At 34.8% G+C, this 20,877-nt stretch overlaps 2 protein-coding genes across 2 annotated transcripts; both read right to left on the minus strand.

Annotated features, from left to right (window-relative positions):
• Positions 1-1,850: 1,850 nt before the first annotated feature.
• LOC120342732 (cytokine receptor-like factor 3) lies at positions 1,851-11,568 on the minus strand. The gene is made up of 13 exons (XM_078112066.1): positions 11,268-11,568; positions 10,712-10,821; positions 9,993-10,090; positions 9,774-9,873; positions 8,716-8,789; positions 8,212-8,318; positions 7,557-7,637; positions 7,069-7,193; positions 6,527-6,639; positions 6,093-6,228; positions 4,780-4,895; positions 4,031-4,085; positions 1,851-3,449 (listed from the first exon to the last, which is right to left on the minus strand). The coding sequence occupies exons 1-13, from the start codon at positions 11,370-11,372 to the stop codon at positions 3,203-3,205; spliced, it is 1,467 nt and encodes a 488-aa protein (XP_077968192.1). The 5' UTR covers positions 11,373-11,568; the 3' UTR covers positions 1,851-3,202.
• A 596-nt stretch (positions 11,569-12,164) lies between these two features.
• Positions 12,165-16,963, minus strand: LOC120342671 (ectoderm-neural cortex protein 1-like). The gene is made up of 4 exons (XM_039411607.2): positions 16,507-16,963; positions 15,416-15,633; positions 14,035-14,278; positions 12,165-13,465 (listed from the first exon to the last, which is right to left on the minus strand). The coding sequence occupies exons 1-4, from the start codon at positions 16,862-16,864 to the stop codon at positions 12,630-12,632; spliced, it is 1,656 nt and encodes a 551-aa protein (XP_039267541.2). The 5' UTR covers positions 16,865-16,963; the 3' UTR covers positions 12,165-12,629.
• Positions 16,964-20,877: the final 3,914 nt, after the last annotated feature.

Here is a 20,877-nt window from a genome sequence, read left to right on the forward strand (position 1 = left end):
TTCTATATTTCCGCCCTTTCTCGTTTGTGCAAGAATAAGCGGTCGCCGAATATCAAAATTTCATTTTTCTAGTATACCCTTGCGTTCACATCAGCGACAGCTGTTGAATACATTTAAGGACTAATTTTAGAACCAAATTAATTCTATTCTGAGTTTTATCCTCTGCCTTGGATTCGATCTTCCTTATCACCGCTTGTAAATTAACCGTGCATGTTTAAAGTGAACGGTAACCGAGATGCAGATATTTATTATAATGATATTTGAGTTTCTCATGCTTTTCTATGGTGTCCGTGTTATTTTAGTATTAGATAGATAAACCTAGCAAATTTACGATTGCCTGAATCCTGCATGTTGATTTAAAATAGCGATTAAATAAATTGGCAATAAAGGCATTTCTAGGCCCTTGTGCCTAATAGAGGGTCAGACTCTAATTATACCTAATTCCTTCAAGTTTTATCGTTTTTTTTTCCAACAAAACAACACCCCGATGGTTATTATAGCTAAAATACTTACTGAGTAATGCTCAATTTTCTTTACGGAATTTGCAAATTCAGCACTTCGCTTAATGATTTCGATTATGTCATACCTTGAGGCTTAATTATTACTCCCCAAATGCTTCAAAATTTAACAATTGTAATCATTTTCGATGATAATAGACGCAACAATTCGTGAACGAGTCAGTGCTTTAAAGGGAGTAGGACATGACATTTCTTATCCGGTTACAACTTAATGAGTGTTTTCCATACAAGTAACTCATACCAGCTTTTGGAAAAACTTTTGGTCATTTTTAAATCCATGCTATTTACATAACTAGAGTGTTTTAACGACCTAAAATCGCCTTTTTCACAATGAAACGCCCAAAAGTCATTTTAACATTTAATTTTAAGCAAGTTTATGTTCGGTATTGCAAGAAATGGCTAATGACATGCCACCAAGCATGCCGAGTGTAAATCTGGGAAATTTATTTTAAATACCTAATCTGGTTTGACGTTTCTAAATTTACGGAACGGTCGGTACGTTTTTTTTTTTTGCAAAATGATGAATTGAAAGGATACGTTAGGTGCAAAAATGAGCATATAACACCATAACGCAAAGACGACTTTTCAAATTTTTCAAATTTTTTCTGATAGCGAGCGCCTTTGGGAAATCTCGCACAATTCACGATTGAGTTGGAGACGCTCGATCGAGTTCGGTGTCCAAGCAGAGCGGCGCAGGTCACGTGGTACCGGATATCCGAATCGTAAAATGCCATTCGAATATTTTATTATTCGAAAATTTTGCCCAGTCCTAGTTGTTACGTGTGTTGTTGTTACGGTGACTTAGTATTTTAATTGCGCGCTGAAGGTTTGTTGCTATTTTACCTTGCGTTGTTTGTGTGCGGCTCTTCATACCTTTGAGGTTTGAAATGCGGCTCTGGGACTAAAAAAGTTTGAGAACCACTGATTTAGAATCTTCCAATAGCGTGCGGCCTACATTCACTTCTCTCAACAAGCAAGAATATTTCAAGCTGACATTTTAATAACGACTCCATTGGGAAAAGACAGTATCTCGACCCCCGTCAGAACTGTGTAATCAATCCACAATCGACTCACGGCTGAGATAAATTCGGCGACAGCCACGGAATCATAGCAAATCAAATTTTGATAACACGAGAGTTGGGGATGCAAGCAATGCGGTTTGAATGTTAATATCACCCTCAAAAATATAAAATTCTGAATCAGGCGAATTCAGAATTGGCACTTACTTTTGGCATTTTTAAAATCGACCCCAGTGAGAAAACATGGAAAACTCCATCTCCATAGCCCTTATTCTCGTCTAAAATGTTCTACAAGATTAACACAATACGAGAATGTATTTTTATGGCTTTATTTCATCTCTGGAAATTATAATAACTTACTGCATAATGACATGCAAGCATGCATAGACATAAAACAAAAATAAAAAAAACGAAAACAAGATTACTGCTGTGTAATATATGTGACGTCATAAAGAATCCGTTTTGATGACCTCTGAATACGGAAGACAAAAATAATGCAACGTAGAAGCAAGGAAATAAAACGTGATGGTAGTAGTGAAAAGTGTGGATAAAACTTGTGTATGCGGCCAAGCACGATCCATACATGACAGTACCTTTTTAGGCAAGAACATTTAAGAACATGCTTGGCCTTAATAATCAATTAATTCACCGTTAAAATAATCCCATTAAAATGAAAATATGCTAAGAGGAAGAATACTGCTGTAAACGCGTTGTATGATAAAAAAAAGTGAAAATATCTCAACCCCGGGATCTGTGCAGTATTGCTCTTTATTTCGGGAGTTTACTTATAGTAAGGCCACTGGCGCAGTGAAATAAAAAATGTTAAATCATCTGCGTGAATTTATGGAAATGTATGTTACCATACCAGCCAAAAATGCCGACAAGAAAACCTAAAAAAATGGTATCACTATAAATGTAAAAAAACTACCGGTTAACTCAACGAAAACAAAAATGCTGAATAAATGAGAAAAATTAAACCAGGACTAGGAGACTAGGACAACAGTACAATGACGAACTTCCTGAGTTATTATTAATCTAAAAAGAATTCAAGTTGGCAAGAAACGAGCACAATAATGGACGGGACTATTCTGAATGGTTAACAAAATCACGAACTGGCAGCAGCAGTTGGACGTATGTAAAAATCAAATTTTGCTCAATAATATAAGATCATAATACCATTTTGAACATGGTAAATTGATTGCAATTTCTCAGAAAATGAGTAAGGCAAGAAATGAGTAAGGAAAGCTGTACACGAAAATGACACTCAAAAACACAATACATAATATACAGCAGGTGACGGTTTGTCGAGCAGATCTCAGAGGTTCAGATCATAGATTCTACTCGAAAGTAATTGAAAAACTACTTGAAACCGACCCTGTATGACATTGTATTGTGGAACAGTTGATGAAATAGAAAATAAAATAATAAAAATATGTTGACAAAAATTGCACCTAGCATATCATTAAACACATTCACTACTTAGAAGGGTCTAAAGTTCATTTTGATAATTTTTTCTAGAGATATCTGTTCAAGGCAAAAAAAAAGTGAGAATGTATTTTAGAATCAACGCCACTATCATATCCGACATCTATTCAAATTACATCACTGACAGTAAATTTTAAATTTGGTCAGACACAAAGAAAATACTAAGCAGCTTTAGTTACTTTATATCACACTAAATTTCCATCCTTGCGATTTGAACGCAGCAGCAAATCCGAGACAGTATTTATTTGACGAATTCGTTGACAGCACAGACGATGGTGCTATTCGCCAATTAAATACTGCTTCTTTATCCATGACTGTGATTGTGACTCGTAGTGTGACGGATGATTTTCCTTTGGATTTTTTTCCAGGTGATATACTGTCAATTTCTGTCTGGATTTCTTGTGTTTGAAAACGTATTTTCATATTTCTAGGATTAAAAATGAAAAAAATTAGCGAATTATGGTTTGAATATGAATATGTGGGAATAATTTTCAATTACCGGTAATTCCAATTTTTACTCTACTTATATAATGACAGTCAGACAGTCTTCAAAATGGCAGACAGCCAATGAATACGACTCATAATAATCCGTTATAAGCCAATCTAATTGAGTTCTTTGCCAACAACACTCAGAACAAACGAGACATGGCACTAATGTTTAAAATGGTGAATTGGCAAATGTATTGTATTTGATCATGTATTATTGCAAAAATCAGCGATTTACAAAAATTTTGTCGGTGCGGTGCCAAATTATCAGGAAAATAACTCACAGCGCACTTACACAAACAACAAATTGCTGTCTAAAATAAAATTAAATTTTGTAAACGTTAATGTGTACTTTATGCTTTTTAAAGTTTGAGAACATCTAGGCCAAAAGAATAAAGGTAATGTCAACTCTTATTCCTCATCTCTATTTGATTTTCATTTGAAATACTAAATACAAATCAGTCCTGTTCGCTATGCTCGGCGCAGTAGACAAATAACAAAAACCTCAGAAAATTATTTTACCTGCAAAAATTGGAAAATCTGGTTTTTGATTCTGTACCATTGATAAATATTCTACCTGTATAAACAACAAAATGAATTTTGTTAAATTAACTCTAAAATTAAGAGGATATGAAAAAGTTTTCGATTCATATCCATAATTCATATGGAGAAAACAAAACAAGTTAAGTTTTTTTATTTTTTAAAATGGAAAAAAATTTAAAACACTGAGAAGTAATGAGAGTGTAGTGATAGTATTTGTTAAAAGTTGCACGCCATTGTAATTATTATTAGATCAGCAAAATGCTCTACTGGCACACCTCACACTTATCGTTGCAGGGGTTAGAAACCTGCGGCCCCTAAGAAAAAATTGTGTGGCCCGTGGAGTAGTGCCAATTACGAATGTCGCGCGACCCACGGAACAAGTTTTTTATTTAGTTTTATCTGGTATGTGCGAGTAATTCTAACCCCGTTTGCATGGCAAAGCCTATACCTATGACGTAACAATGCCCTGACAACAAGCTTTTGCGAATCGCACAACGCATGTCATAAGATCAATAACCGAAATTCTTGCAACTGCCAGAAAGCCTATAATGAATTAATGTGCGGCCCACGGTTTCGCCCAGTTATTCGTATCTGGCCCTCCTGTATTAAAGGTTGCACATCCCTGATGTATTGTATTGTTTACAGTCTACATGTCTTATGTTTAATAATGCCTAGCTATCAAAGTATTATTTCGGACAAAAGGAAGTCGGTAACAAGCATGTATTCACCATCGGCAGCAACACATAACGAACCATCCTTTACGATTGAACGACTGACTGGATCAATCTTTGCAACAAGAGCAAATCCATCTCCGAGACTTTGAGACTTCCCTTCATTTTCTATCCTGGAAATAAGAAACATAAATAGCAACAATCTGGATATGTTGAGTCACAAGAATGAGAGTCAATCCACGGGAGGCGATTGTAGACGAGGCGATTGCCACAAATGGGTGATCAAACATAGTTTCATACTTCAACAAGAAATGGCAGGAATCGAACAATTTACTATCTAAAGTAATATTTTCGAAAATTAATATCAATTTTATTTTGTAACACAAATTTCTGAACAAAGTGAGAAATCTTATTACTTATCACAGGGTTGTCCAACGTTGCGAAATTAAAGGGCCGCAGAAATTTTTGAGGAGCCCTTACGGGCGGTCGAAAAAAAAACTCAAAATACTGGTCCATGCTTAAAAATTATATGTGTGTTTTTATTGAAATAAAAGCTCAAAACATCTATCCAGCTAAAGTTTTACAATGCGAAATCGCGGGGCGATTACGGTGCAATGAAAAGCGCAAAACTATCTCATCGGCACAAGCCACATGCGGCCCGCATGCTAGGATTTGGACCACTATATTCATGTGCCATTTTGGTTTTTGTAAGTTTTCACAAGCTATATTAATATATCCCTTCAATCATAGTACCAAGGTGAGGTTCTAACTTTTTCAAAGACTATACCGGACTTTTACTTTGAACAAGGCTCTGTACAAGCAAATAGTAATATGTTGGGAGCTAGCGTTTTTGGATAGACCAGAATATATCTCTGACATGAGCAAACTACGGCCTGCTGGCCAATTCCGGCCAGTTCAGTGATTTAATCTGGCCCGTCTGATACTGCCATTAATTTCAGCTTTCAACCAATTCTGCATGCACTTCATAGTAGTTGTTATTGAAATCTGTATGAAGGTTGCCACAGAATTTCATGTTATGGGGACTTCTCCCACCTCTTTCTGTCGCACGTGCAGCCTTGAGTTTCAACTTAGTGCCAACAAAGTTTTGTTAACATGTTATCCCCATTTCGGAGGAAATTTTTGGCCCCTGGTTCGAAAACCTTGCACACCCCCGATTCTATCCCATTCACCCTGTTTGGGGTCGTGGGCATGGGTCTTGAACCCGAGGTATATATAACATGTAAATTATGTGCAAGTAAGTGCAAGAACTCGCATCAATGAAAAAAATTGCATGAACTCATTTTAATTTTGAGCCGCATTCAAATTGCTTCAAAAATATCTGAATTGACGAGCTAGTACTTATCTATTACCTGAATAATATAGGGTAACCAACTGTATAACCTCCAGCCTTTGAATATAATATTTGAGATGTGTTGCTTCTTTTGCTTGCAACTCGAGATTTATCTTGCACATTGTAACCTTCATTGTCTTTTACATCCGCCCATTCTGTGAAAATAACAAAATTTAAAAATATATTTTTATCGCAACGGAGAGGTAAGCTGAAAATGTGACTTAAACATAGGAAGCAACAACACACAGCGACAGCAAATAATTTAGCCAGCCTCTTGCACATCTAGGCATTTGTCATGGATTCCAACATGTAAACCCAGAATGGATAAATAGTGCTCTTACGGCATGTAATGATTTTCGAATTAAAAACTTAGCAAATGCCTGTCACAAGTTAGTAGCGTTATTTCGTTATGTGGAAAATAATTCAATTTTAAAATAATGAAGTGCAGTATACCATATCCTGGTAGTGTCGTTATTCCACCTTGAAAAACACTCCACGGGCTCCAATTATTTTTTGTTTCTGATAGATCACTATGAGTATCTCCTTTGATGAGGCAACGACTAACCCTAGTTAATGAAGAAAATTCCACATTCAGAATTTACTCACGTAAAGGAAAATCAAGCAAAACTATGAGAATCCAGTGAAATGCTCGAAGCTATACTGACACAATGTAGATTCATAGGGGTCTGTTACGCTTGAGCGAATGCCAATTTATAAGAGACTCAAAGAAGTTCAAGTCAATACAGTCAGGAAAATAGTGGTATGATGACATCAAACTTGTAACTAATTGTAAATGAATAACAGCTCCCAGCAAACGAGTATGACAAATGACAATTAAAGCTTTTTCTTGGAAGGACAAGTTCAGAAAAACAGTTATATTATCTATCTGTCTAAGTGTAACAGGAAATCTCCGTTTCTTGTATTCACAGATAGATGCCTGTTAGATATTCTTAAGCATAAAAATGATTATCGAAGCATTAGCTTACAAAGATTACCGAAAAGTATATACTGTGTTTGGTGATAACTTTTGCACGGTATGACTAATATTTTTTCCAATGTAAGTGTCTTGAAAAAAGTGTGAACTGTATTCAGTCTCAGAACGTTTTGTTAATAAACTGACCTGCAAAGTGAAAGATAGATATGACTTATGCCTGTAATCATCAGTTAAACAACAACGAACATACATTTACAGACATAAAGATCAGTTACTACAGCAATGCCCACAAAATACTAGATTTATGTTAAAACAACTGAAGAACTGATCGCCAAGGTTAAGTCTAAAAATAATTTACAGGCAAAAGGCTATAAATTTGCATACAAAAAAATCTGTAATAATGAATTCCACTCCAAATTAAATAATGAGATAGTCTGATGACTAAAAATAGTAAATGTTCTACAGTTAGTATTTGGTACACAATACTGAGTACACAATACCCAGGGTGGAACAGTTTTATGTCAAATTCAACTTCGAAAACGTGTTCACCTTTCCATGACAAAACTGCAACTTATATAAAACAGTGTTCCCATTTTCAATCCAATCTGCAACTTCACTATCGTCACCAACCTGTGAAATAAAAGTCGACAATTTGAAGGAAAAAAGTTTACCATAGAAATAAGCAATACGGGATTATCATTTTTCAGATTCAAAGCATAAGACACAGCATCCAGCCTTCAGAGTGTGAACAACAGTACAACACACATACGAAAAAAGCAATGCATGTTCACCTACAACTGTTTCTCACATTACATACAGTTTTGGGAAGACTACAGTCATATACTCAACTCTAACTCAACTAGAGTGGAATAACTCTGACTCAGCGTCGACCAATCACCAGTGAGACTTGTGAGTTCTGTGATTGACTCAACTCGAGTTTAGGGATTTCCACTCAACACTGCTATGATCTTCCAATAATGATTTCAATGGTAAGGGTGAGAAAGAGAATGATAGAAAGTGCAATGACGACTTGGGAAACATAATATTCCAGAAATTCGTAGAAACTGAATAAGATAATTTTTTTAGACTAAATTTAATGTTATTTCTCATTTATTTCCTGTTTAATATAGATGAAGAACCAGATTTACACCAATGTTTACTAATCATACAATATACTCTGATATTTCAAAAATTATTTTCTCACCTCATCCCAAGTAACTACCATTCCACCAGGCAATGGTTCTAACTCCGTTATTTGCACAGGAGCTTGTTTGCTTATTTCTCCATGATTTTTGATCGCAGAACATAATTCTAGATCAAAGAAGAAAAGGATAAAATTGAGAATATGTCGCTTGAACATCTAGTAGTTAGTAGGAATGACATGTGTTTATTCAATCATCATATTTCGCATTTATAAATATATGTAGAATTCAAATTTCTCTAAATTCTCACCCTCCAAGTTAGATGAGAAACTATGGCTGTACACACATTCTGGCACGTGTTGAACCAGTCATTTGAATTCGAAATACCTCAGACTGCACTTTACCCAGATGAGTGACATAGCAGTAGACCTAATGCTATTGTAGTAGTACCACATAGCCTTTGATTTTATATTTCTCACAACATCAATGACATCCTATATCTGATAGAATAGGTTTGAAGAAAAATATATACGTTTTGAACAGTTCGAAATAAGATATTCACCAACCTTGGCTAAAATTCTTTTCTTTATAATTAAACGATAAACAAGCGACCTCTGTGACAGATGGAACCTCAGGGACACTGTAAAACATGAAACAGGAAATGCAGATTACTCATAGTAGTTGCTAACATCAGTCATAATCACAAACTGTTTTCAACCTTCATAAAAGTTTGTACAAATATAATATACTCAATAAAAAAAGACCAATACTATTCTGAATACATTCTAAATAAATATATACTTATTTAGATTATGTTCAATATTGTATAATCAAGGAGTTTAAATTTGGAAATGCAGGAAAGTTAGGATGAACAATAATTTGATTGCTCTAAGTCAGCATTTCTCAAACTTTTTTTGTCCCGGAACACCATCTTTGTATATCGTCTCGCGTAACACCAAAAAAAAAATGAGCCTATGGTAAAATTAAAAAGGTTGGCCGACGGTTAACGATATTGAACAGTTAATAAAGAAAATGCCACGCCTTCACGACTAGCACAAGAGGCCTGTTTGTTGTCAGCTGGGAGACAAATTTGCAACCCAGAAGCACCGAGCCATTACGAGTAATCTAATCACAATTTTAATCTCTGTTTCACAAAACTCTCCAAAGTTCGCGAAACAGCAGTCACTCGCGGCACACTAACACAAATATATTTCTGTAACATTTTGTAGACAAAATGACTCTTCTTCAGACATACATAGACCTCATACGCACTCATGCTACAGCATAATTGCATTATATGAATATATTTAAGTAGATGGTAATGAAGAAACCCAATTTATACCACAATTTGATGGGTTCTCTATTTTTTTATAGTTTCCATAAATTTAATGAAAGCTATTTTAGTCCCACTGTGAGACTTTAAATACCCCAAAGTGATACTTAACTTTATTATTATTATTAGCTATCCTGAATGATTCTAGAAATCAATATCAAATAAAACTAATTTTGAGAAGATTTAAAATTTCATTTGGACAGTACTGCACATGCCCAAGCAGGGGCCATAGATGGCCTTGCTTGGTAAAGTATGTTTCTACTGGACTAAGTAAAATTTTTCACATCTTACCTCTCTAACGATAGACCTGTAGCTGAATTAGTAAATTTGTTCAGTTTTTTAATATTCGCATTGTTTGTAGTGTCATCTTCGGAATGCAGGAGTTTTTCACCTAAAAACAAGAGGTGACACAATAAAGACACATAAATTACAAATTGATTTACAAAATTTTATTTAAAATGTACAATAATTTTGTTGGTATTTTGTATAACAAAATTAATAAAGACTTGCCATTTTCAATTACTGATACAGTTTCTTTTATTCCATCATCCAAGATCTGTTTACATTCTTCCAGTGGTTTTAAAGATTCTTTCTCAATAGCATTGATTCTATAATGATAAAATGTTTATGATTCATTATATATTAAACTTCACTCAACTCGAGAGTCTGAGTTGAATTTTCCATTGCCTGTACCTGAGATTCTTAATGACGATTAATCGGAGTAAAATTTGTAACAGAAACTAAAATAGTATTAAATTGATAAGCTTTCGTTAAGTCAAAATATTTTTGAACTGGCAAGTAAATTTTACCAGATTTTTCATATTCAATATTCGGTACTTCTAGTGGACGTAGCATAACGATATTTGCATATAATATTCCTAATCCCTACCTGACTAGGTAATCAAAAAATTATGTCACTACAATGTCAGAGTGAAGTAATTAAGCCCGATCAAAAAAATGTGGAGACGATGAGTGAGTTTGTTAACATCGGCAAAGATGCCATTTCTGGCGATCGTAGCTATACTTTGGCAAGCTATATGACGTGATTGTGACGTTGTAGTGGCGTAATTTTTGGACGATATAGTCATGTGGCGGTTAGGAATAACATGTGCAAAAATGGTTATGCCAAGCCTACTAGAAGTACTTGTGGTATTGAACTACACTAGACCCCAATATTCTTTTAGAATAAATACAAAAATTACATATCCAATTTAGGACAAGATTCTCACTGATCAAGTAGTACTTTAGACTTGTGTTGTATTTCTTTGACAATTTTTGATTGCAACTCAGCAAAATGCTGTTTAATGTCCTCACGAGCTTTTTCACTTGTAATTGATACCTGATACAATGAAAAGGCTTTAATCAATGAAAAAGATTACAGTGTGACAATAATGCAATACGATTTTCGTATATCAATAACTAAATAAAGGTACGGTACAACACTAGAAATGTGATGTGAACAGGAATAAGATCAAGTTTATTTCAATGCCTTTTTTCTTTTTCCGTTACAGTATTAGAAACAAATATCATTAAAACTGTGAAATGCTAACTTCTTAATTTAGATTAACTATAAGCTGCTGGACTTCATCATTACAGTTATAGATAACCAGCTGATGAGTTGAGAAGTGCTCAGTTTAGAAATCAGTAAATGCACAATCTGACAATCCAAAATCACGTTTGTTAAAATCTTGAGAAGACACCATTTTCAGACTTTAACATATCAGTTCACGTTCTTAGCAGTTTGAAACACACGATTAAAAATTAAATTTGTTAAAATCTTCTAACCTGAGATATGCAGTCATTCAACTGGCCCAGTCGACCTTCTAATTCACACTTATGTTGCCTTGCACCATCAACAGTCTCAATTGCGTTTTGTAAGACTTCATTCATATTCAGGCCTAAAAATCTACCGAACTAGGCTAAATCAAACAGAAAACGGGGTCATCCGTCCTTATTTTGCTGCAAACCAGAAATTCACCTTCAGCACCTTCTCGCGACCGCCCACTCCCGGACAACAGGATGAGTGTATGACGCGAAGTTGAAATCTTAATCTGCAAGTTGACAATATTTCAAACTGGTATATTCTATAAACTTTGATACAAATGTCAAATGGACTCGTTCTCCATAAACACGGCGCCGAATTGACTTGCATATTTTGTATATATTTCCTTGCACCATTGCTTGTTTTCTGGTTGACAAAATAATAAAAATCTCTTTCCATATTTGACTCGAGCGTGACAACCGACAAGTTCTTGCTTTATGATCAATCAGACAACTAAAAAACCGGAACTATCATGAAATTAGTTGTTTCATAAGGTGGTGCTGTGATCAGCTCCTGCCAACTTTACCTTGAGAATCGTAGGTTCCATTACATTTGAACCCATGACAATTGCACCTGTATGTTATTGCACCTATGGATTTTTTTTTGTTTCACGGATAGTTAAACCCATACTAACCCTAACCCATGGGTTTTAGCACCCGCATATAGATTGAACCCGTGGATATACGCATGAGTTCAAATGTACGGTCACCGAATCGTAACCTTTCACACTTGATCGATTCCCACCCCCAGTGGAATGTGTATTCAATTTTATTTTTTTTAAGCTTTGCATGTTATCTTTTTACTGGATGTAAGAAAAAAACCTACTATGACTTCATATAGATTCTAACTATCCCCCAAAATTGATTAAAAGTCTTTTATTCACATAATATATGAAACATTATTTAAAAAAAAAAAATGCTGAACAAGAGAATCATAATAACAAGAGAAAACCACCTGTGATAAGAAGAGAACCAACAGCCACTATGGAACTCATTGCTGGAGACCTATTGTGGTAAACGTTAATTTATGTGTAACCAGTCTGTACTCAATCAAATGCTTTTCATTAAATTAATTTAGAATACAGCAGTAACGTACAATATAAGTTCGATTTTGCATCATGGCCCAATAATGATATACGCACACTGCTCATATATATTAAAACAAAACACTAGTAAAGACGCTACAAAACTATTCATCATGATACATACATACAGTTATGAACTCTAGCCATAATCAAGTTGAACAAGCATTTAAACCCATATTTCTCCGACTGTTTAGTTCGAATCTGTAATTAGCAATTAGTTGGAAGGGAAAATTTTGTGATGTTATGATCTCAGTACAGAAATACAACCAAATTTTTGTATATTGTCGATTCTTTCAACAATTACAGGTTCGTCATCAAAAGTAATCAAATGCAATTCATATTTTTCATTTCCCATTAGGTCAGAGGAACAAACAACATAAATATCTTCTCCAGACACACAAGCGGCTACAAAATTCTTGGGTATTGTGACATTAATTGTAGTCCACCCTGAAACAGTAGGGTTGAGAACTTCAACAGAGATATCTGGCGTAAATGTTCCTCCAAATATATAAATGGAGTCTTCTTTTACAGCAGATACAGCTCCACTTCTCGGACGCTTGAGAGGCGCTACATTTATCCACCCTCCACTGCTGGGACCCCATCTTTCAACCAACTTTACAGCGGTGTTGTTGTTATTAAGTCCACCAATAGCATAAACGAAACCTCTTGACGAAGCCAAGCAATGTTTCGAACGAGGTTTCTTCATACTTTGTAACTTCTCCCATAAATTTTTCTTTGGATCGAAACGTTCTGCAGTTCGCATCGATTTGTTAGTCTCCGAAACAGTGCCTCCGCTGACGTATATCATTCCATCTAACACTGCGGCACGAGGGTCTCCACGTTCCGTCCCCATTTTCGCCATCTCTCTCCATGTGTTTTTATCAGTGTCAAGACGAAACACTCTCCCATTTTCTCCCATGATATAGACACATTTTTCAACTGTCACAGCTATACATTTGCCGTCAAATTCAAAATCACAAATTGCAAAATCTTTCCATTTTCCGCTCCATGGGTCATAAGAAACAACATCTTTCCTGCCTTGATCAAACATTACCATGGTGTCTTGCATTAATGTATCTGAAATTTTAAAGTAATTTCATGATTATATTATACTTGACTATCATTTCCGAGCAAACCAATAACAAATTTTATTTAATACTTAAATTCATTTTTTTATCTGAAATTGAAACTAATGCACAGCACAATATTTTTTAGTACTTTGGTCAAGAATCGCATTGTATAGTACAACATGTATGCTATTACAAACTACGGTAGATATGATATATAATGTAAACCGAGTCTTTGAACAGTACCAGATTACCAGTAGCCACTAGCAGATTATTTATTTCCAGATGACATACTTTCAATACTGACTTTAGTAAAAACTCAAAATAGACTTTTGAAATTAAAAAGATTAATGGAGTAAAATATTTTTGACTGATGTCAATCACTCAAGATGACAGGTTTCGGAAGATAAATTTTTAATTTATTCCTAAAATCAAGAATCAACTATTTTGAACATTGGAATTAGTATTGGACATCCCAGTTTAATCCTTCATCCTATGTTTAGTAAAGAAAAAGCACACGGGCTTACATATTCAACAAGCCAAATAGTATAAGGAGAGGCCATTTGTCGTCACACATACCTGAACCATCATCTGTTACTAAATCCGGTTGAATCTGACTGAACAACGCTTTTTCTAATAAATTACGACATTCTGCGTCATTCATCACTAATGGTTCTGCATGAACGCATTCTCGCAGATAATCAATCGGCAACTGTTCCAATGCAACATAATTTAATAATTCTGACAAATGCTGTTTCCTTTTGTTTGGTGTAAAGTTGATCCAAGCAATAACAGCCTCATAAACTTTATGTTCAGGAATCATCTAAAATAAAGAAAAATGGAATTAATGCCAATTGATTGGGATCAAATTACCAGTACAAAGCACACATTTCATTTTTGTCAAGTTAGGAATGGATTTTACATATCTAACTCCAAAGGGAGCAAAGTCATAGAGATGATTTAATCATACGACAAAGCATTAATTACAATTCTTCATTTTTTACAAATAGGTGGGTTATTTTATAATGGATAGAAATTTTTTCTTACAACAGGCCTAATTAGAAAAGAACAGAACTGAAATAAATATTGTGTACCACACAAGATAAAATAGGAAACATTTTCACCCATGGACTGTCATAATAGCTACCCATATAAAACCAACCCATTTACGCACATGTCAAGAATGAATGTTCTTAATTTTTAGACGTTATACAAGTCAATACAGAGTGATGCACATGCAACTTGTAACCATGCAAATACTTTCGAAACCAAAAAATGAGTATGAAGGCAAACTGTTTTAATTTTACATAAAGTTGAAATATTGGGTGCGAAAATACCATACTGTCTAGTACAGGGGTTCCCAAACCAGGGGTCGCGACCTCAAATTGGGTCGGAGTGATAAGTAGGTAAGGTCGCAAACAGGTCATGGGGTCGCTGAGGTATGGCAGAGGATAGATGTACAAATCATCTAAGATTTGACAAACTATGTTACATTTAGCAGTTTGTACCATGGCTGACTGTAAAACAGGCTCATAAGCATCGCTCTATGCTTATGATATAGAAAATGTAGGTGCTCATTGTGACATCACTATTTGATTTTAGCTTATTTTACTTAATACCACCACATGACCAAACTTAAAAGTTCATTGAAAGAAGCTCTAAAGTTTCATGAAAAATATATATATTGACCTGGGGTCGCACTGGACACTTAAAAGTTGTTCTTGGGGTCATCCTGAAAAAAGCTTGGGAACCCCTGGTCTAGCAGATTATAAAGGACATTGCGTATCTTAGTTTTATTGTACATATAGGTGTGCCACATTTTTTCTCAAATGACAATTTACCTAAATCGATAAATAATAGTACTGTAATCAAAAACTGATGTATACTTATCTATTATTTAATATAATAATAATGAGAAAATTAAATTTTCTGGCATTATCGCATAAAATATCAATATCACCTTGACTTTTTTATTCTTCAATAGGAATACCATTAGTATTTTATCAATAAGTGCAAATTCTTCATGAGTCATCAATCGTTCAAAATTACACAAAGCGAATATTTCTGTCGCATGGAGAAGTTTAACACAAATTGTGCTTGCCGCCATCATCCGAAGATCAAAAAAGGAGTCCATTGCGACATTAGTAGCTGCATAGTCTACGCAACATTCCCATACACCTAATGAAAAGCAGTTAATATTGTTATGGTCAAAGTTTCTACTTTTCAAAGAATACTAAAACCTTACAACTTACATACCAGAGATTCTTTTGAAGAGTATTGTTTGATATTTCTGAACGTCAATAGTTGGAACATAGTTCTAATATGAAGTCGGATTAATAGAATTGAAAAACAATCAGATTTCATATTCATCAAGAGGAGGGGAAGCCAAAAAAAGACTAAATCATAAGGCTAACCACAGACTCTCACAAGTGCAGTTTTAAGTATTCTGTGGCGTCTGCAGGTGCCGCAAAACCAGGGCAGTATTTCCATACCATGGCCGCTACAGCCAAACCTAAGGACGAGCTGCCGTTACCGCGGCAACAATTTGAAAACTAATGGCAGATAGAATTTTGCTGCCGTAACGACGGCAGGTGGGCCGTAAAGACAGGGCTGTCCCTTATGGTAATATTGGGTGAAGTTGTAACATTTTCTTATGGATACAGTTTTGATAGATTTGGGGTTAGGGTTTAAGTAGATATAATTCCGCATGATCAATTAAAATCTGGTACATTAATTTGTGAATATATCGTTAATACTGATTACTGAATAGCGCTATAAAACCATGGCAAGAGCTGCCGCGGTTTGTTCGTGGCAGGAGCTGCCATGAAGTGGTAAGAACTGCGCCTCGACTCTCATCCTTGCATCCAGTTGCTCACAAGCCTATGTCAGGCATGGAAATAGAAAACTAATTATTTGTTTCAGATGTGTGGACTTGATTTGGGAACAACAAATGGGTATACAGACTCAAACAAGATTACAATACTTACATATAAGAGTCAGAAATAAGTTAAGGAAAAAGAAAAACCAAAAAAAAAAATAGAAATATCTCACCATACATCTTCAAGACCAAAGCTGCTTCAGCAAGATTCCGCAAATTTTTTGAGTTGATATCCAGATACCCAGTGTACATGAAATCAAGGCATTGTACCAATGCAGATGGCTCAACATCAGTGATATAGATCGGGCCAAATTCACGTTGAACGAAACTTTTTCGTGAATAAAAACTCTGGAAATATCCAGATGTTATAATCAATAGAGATTTATGTACAGGATAACATCTTGCATTATAATCACCAATTAAAACCAAGTCTTTGTAATCGTTGCAGCAAATTTTACACGGTTCGTCTTTATTGTCCTCGCCAGGCTTTGCATTGGATTGAGAATTATCTACCTTATTAGTGGTAGCCATATTTTACTTTTGTACGATGCAGCAATAGGACATTAAAATTCTTCCTAGCTCAATCAAACGTCTATACCACCACTATACTGCATAAGAGGTAGAGAGAAACTTATTCAGTTGTAAAACCAGAAAACAATACAAATTTATATACACCACAAGTAATATGATGAATAAAATTTTTGGTAAATTTCATTTCGAATCCATACTGTACTGCCATAATCATTAATCAGCATAACAGACAATACAGCAATAAGATGATTGATAAATACAAATAACTAAAAACTGGTTATGAAATCAGGAGAGCAAACAAACCCTACATAACGTTTAATTTAAAACGTACAGAATAAAAGATGGAAGGTTTTGTTTTGCCAAAGAGTGTTCCATCAAGTGGTGCCTGTTCACTCACCTAAAATTATTAAATTACACACACACACAACCACAGAGATATTAACCCTTTCCGTGCGGTGGGCACGTATACGTACCCACGACAAAAGTCGCTAGATTGCGGCGGGTACGCTGATGTACTCCACTGTTTTATTTAGCAATCGGTCGCAAACTGTTGGTCTAGTTTTTCCGGGTTTTAGTTTATTGATAAGAAGTCTTTTTCGAGATTAACATAAGCGACGATAAATCTCGCTTTCGTTTACAACAGGAATTTTATTTGCGGCGGAACGAGGGAGTGTTTTTAAAATTTATGCGAATTTCGGTGTTTTTTAGGTGGTAATAGAAGACATATTATCCCTTCCATATACCGAAATATTTTGAGTTGGATCACAAAATTGCTACAGCAATATTATGCTATTGTTTGCCAACCACGAAGCGGTAACAGTAAAGAATTTAGCGAATATTTCTATTTTTTATCACGGTTTGAAGTTTCAACTCCCAAGAAAAAAAATGCCTTTTTTCTATCCGGTTTGTGACTCAGACCACCACTTTTGAAAAAACTTTTTTTTTAAAACTTTTTTTTAATTTTAATTTTTTTATAGCTCTTTAAATAAGCTTTCCAACGAGCCGTCAGTGGGCAGCAGAGGATCATTAGTTTTTCGTTAGTCGATCGATTAGTTGTGGGGGTACAAATGCATAAAATCGGCGTAGCAAATACGATTATTTAATAAAAAATAAAAATCGCAAGGAAAGGGTTAATAAAGTCAGAAAGTAAGAAAAACGTGATAAACTTAACATTAATTAGCTACATAGTGAACAAAAATATTGAAAAAATAAATAAAAATTACGGTATGCCTACCGTCTGACCGTAGGTACTTGCCATACCATATTAATAATTTTGTAAATGGTTGCCACTACCAAATTGATCGGTTTCCTAAACAGGAATGAACAGTAAAGAAAACACTTATTAAAAACGGTACCGGTAATCATTTTTTCTAACTAATATAAAGTACTAAGTACCGGTAATTACTGTAAGTAACTAATAGGCTATACACTGAATAATTAATAGAAAAGCTGAGCAAAACTGAGCGACCGCTACCATACGAGCTCCTAATTATGAAATTTAGCAAGCCCAGTTAGCATTTGTGACTATTATGGCTGCCTAGGGTTGCCAACCGTCCTTTATTGGACACGTTTAGTGGCCATAACGATCGTTTCAATATTATGTTGTTGTTGTTGTTGTTCTTGTTCTTGTTCTTTGACACGTTTTTAAAAAGTCGCTTTTCTCTTCGAATACTGGACCAATTGCTTTGAAATTTTCAGTGTTCAAAGATAAAAATTTTCTCCAGAAGGCTATTACTTTTTTTTCGCTATGACGTCATCAAAATTATGTGACTCTACGTGTCCATATATTTGAGCATAGCTCTCTTGTTGTTGTTGGACACGTAGTGGACATAACGATCGTTTCAATATTATGTTGTTGTTGTTCTTGTTCTTGTTATCCTTGTTGTTGTTCTTTGACACGTTTTTAAAAAGTCGCTTTTCTCTTCGAATACTGGACCAATTGCTTTGAAATTTTCAGTGGTTGAAGATAAAATTTTTCTCCAGAAGGCTATTACTTTTTTTTTCGCTATGACGTCATCAAAATTATTGCCATTGGGTGGCGCTACGTGTCCATATATTTGAGCATAGCTCTCTTGTTGTTGTTGTTGTTCTTGTTCTTGTTCTTTGACACGTTTTTAAAAAATCGCTTTTCTCTTTGAATACTGGACCAATTGCTTTGAAATTTTCAGTGGTTAAAGATTAATTTTTTCGCTAGAAGGCTATTACTTTTATTTATTTCAAAATTTTGCGTGAATTCTATGAAATTTGATATTTCGTCTAAAATTTTGCTGTATTATTTTTTATCCATGGGAACACGGATTTTAGTCAGTGTCATGACAGGCTGTACGTTTTGATTCTGCAAAATTCTTGCTACTGGAAATTCAGAACTTTTTTGAGGGTACCGGTAGCGTGAAAGGTACCGGTAAAGACTGATTCGCTCTGGTCTAACGTGTCCATATATTTGTGCGTATCTCTCTTGTTTCGAAGGACAATCCTTTATTTGAGATTTTTGTCCTTGTCCTTTTTAAGATGATAATTGTCCTTTATTTTTTCCAATATCGATAGTTATAGTACTGTGTTTGATACTGTTCCGTTCTTAAATTGCTTCCGTTTATTTGAAGCTTTTAATTGTTCTTTTTAATTTTGTTTGGTCCGGCTCAAATAGCCAAAGAAATACAAATTTTATTAACATTTCAAATATTTTACATTAATTTTCCGAAGATGGCAAGTGGCAACACTTCAAGATTTGAGTAAATTCTAGTTCAATATCTGAAAATTCCGTTATTATTTGGCAATCGAACTGATCCTTCAAATCACAAAAACATGAAAATGTTTCCAGTCTGTGTTCAGTATTTTAGCTTGGAACATGGCACAGTTACTTATATTATTGATTTCGACAGTGTTACAGCACCCCCAGTGTCCCCAATAATAAAATACCAAATATGGAAAAATATCACATGACGTCATTTAACAGATAAAACAAGGGTCGTCACAAAGCTAAAAGAAAACTTAAATTGAATATGAATACAACAACTAATGAAAAGTGAGCTTCTAATATATTCCAACTTGAAAGAAATGTGTCGTGAATTTTCGGAAAAAATAAGACATGACCAACAATTGCTGAAGTCAGCAAAGTATCAGAACAAATATAACTTTAAGAAATATAAACTTATGCAACTGGAAATTTAGAGCTTGATTGGGTCAATGTTAAATAAACATTAAATGAAAAACACTTGAAGATTTTTGGACACGTAGTGGACATAACGATCGTTTCAATATTATGTTGTTGTTGTTGTTGTTCTTGTTCTTTGACACGTTTTTAAAAAGTCGCTTTTTTCTTCGAATACTGGACCAATTGCTTTTCAGTGGTTAAAGATAAAAATTTTCTCCAGAAGGCTATTACTTTTTTTTTCGCTATGACGTCATCAAAATTATGTGACTCTACGTGTCCATATATTTGAGCATAGCTCTCTTGTTTAATATATCTTTTTAGCTTGTATATAAAATTTGTATTTCATTGTTTTATATTGTTCTTTCCTGCAAGTTACAAAATAAATGATGAGGGTAATCTATGTCCCTCATTGAGACTTTTCATAGTTGGCAACCCTATGGCTGCCACATATCTATGGCGTATTAAAGCATTCGATGGCGGCTGCAACTATAACCGGTGGTGTGTGGCGTATCGTGGTAAGCAGTAGCCTTACCAACTAACGATACCTTAGTGAAGTCATCTTGACATACCAACACACCTCTGATTAACCACAACCAATACGTTATCCATCCATTTTGTGCAAATTGAGGTGAATTTCTTCCTATTGCATGAGATGGTTGGAGCCACAAAGTGAATGGATTGTAATAATGTAGTGTGTGCGATTTTCTTCGAAGAAGTGAGGCGGTTGAAGGCACTTGAAGATCTCTGAAATTTCTACAGCATACTTTTATTGACATATAGCGACCTTTATCATCATAACAATATTAGGAGATTTTTCTACCTTCTAGTTTTGCTTCCTCTCAGTCAGTCACAGAGTTTGTAT

This window comes from Styela clava, chromosome 1 (assembly GCF_964204865.1).
Source record: "Styela clava chromosome 1, kaStyClav1.hap1.2, whole genome shotgun sequence".
In the NCBI taxonomy this organism is placed as follows: Eukaryota; Metazoa; Chordata; class Ascidiacea; order Stolidobranchia; family Styelidae; genus Styela; species Styela clava.

Coding starts and splice junctions, on each gene's coding strand:
- LOC120342732 (XM_078112066.1), bottom strand. CDS start 11,372: ATGAATGAAGTCTTACAAAACGCAATTGAGACTGTTGATGGTGCAAGG. Junction 6,640..7,068: donor AACACAGTATATACTTTTCG/GTAATCTTTGTA, acceptor TTCATTAACTAG/GGTTAGTCGTTGCCTCATCA. Junction 6,229..6,526: donor AACGACACTACCAGGATATG/GTATACTGCACT, acceptor TTATTTTCACAG/AATGGGCGGATGTAAAAGAC.
- LOC120342671 (XM_039411607.2), bottom strand. CDS start 16,864: ATGGCTACCACTAATAAGGTAGATAATTCTCAATCCAATGCAAAGCCT. Junction 14,279..15,415: donor TGAAGAATAAAAAAGTCAAG/GTGATATTGATA, acceptor TCTTTATTTTAG/ATGATTCCTGAACATAAAGT. Junction 13,466..14,034: donor AGTAACAGATGATGGTTCAG/GTATGTGTGACG, acceptor TTAAAATTTCAG/ATACATTAATGCAAGACACC.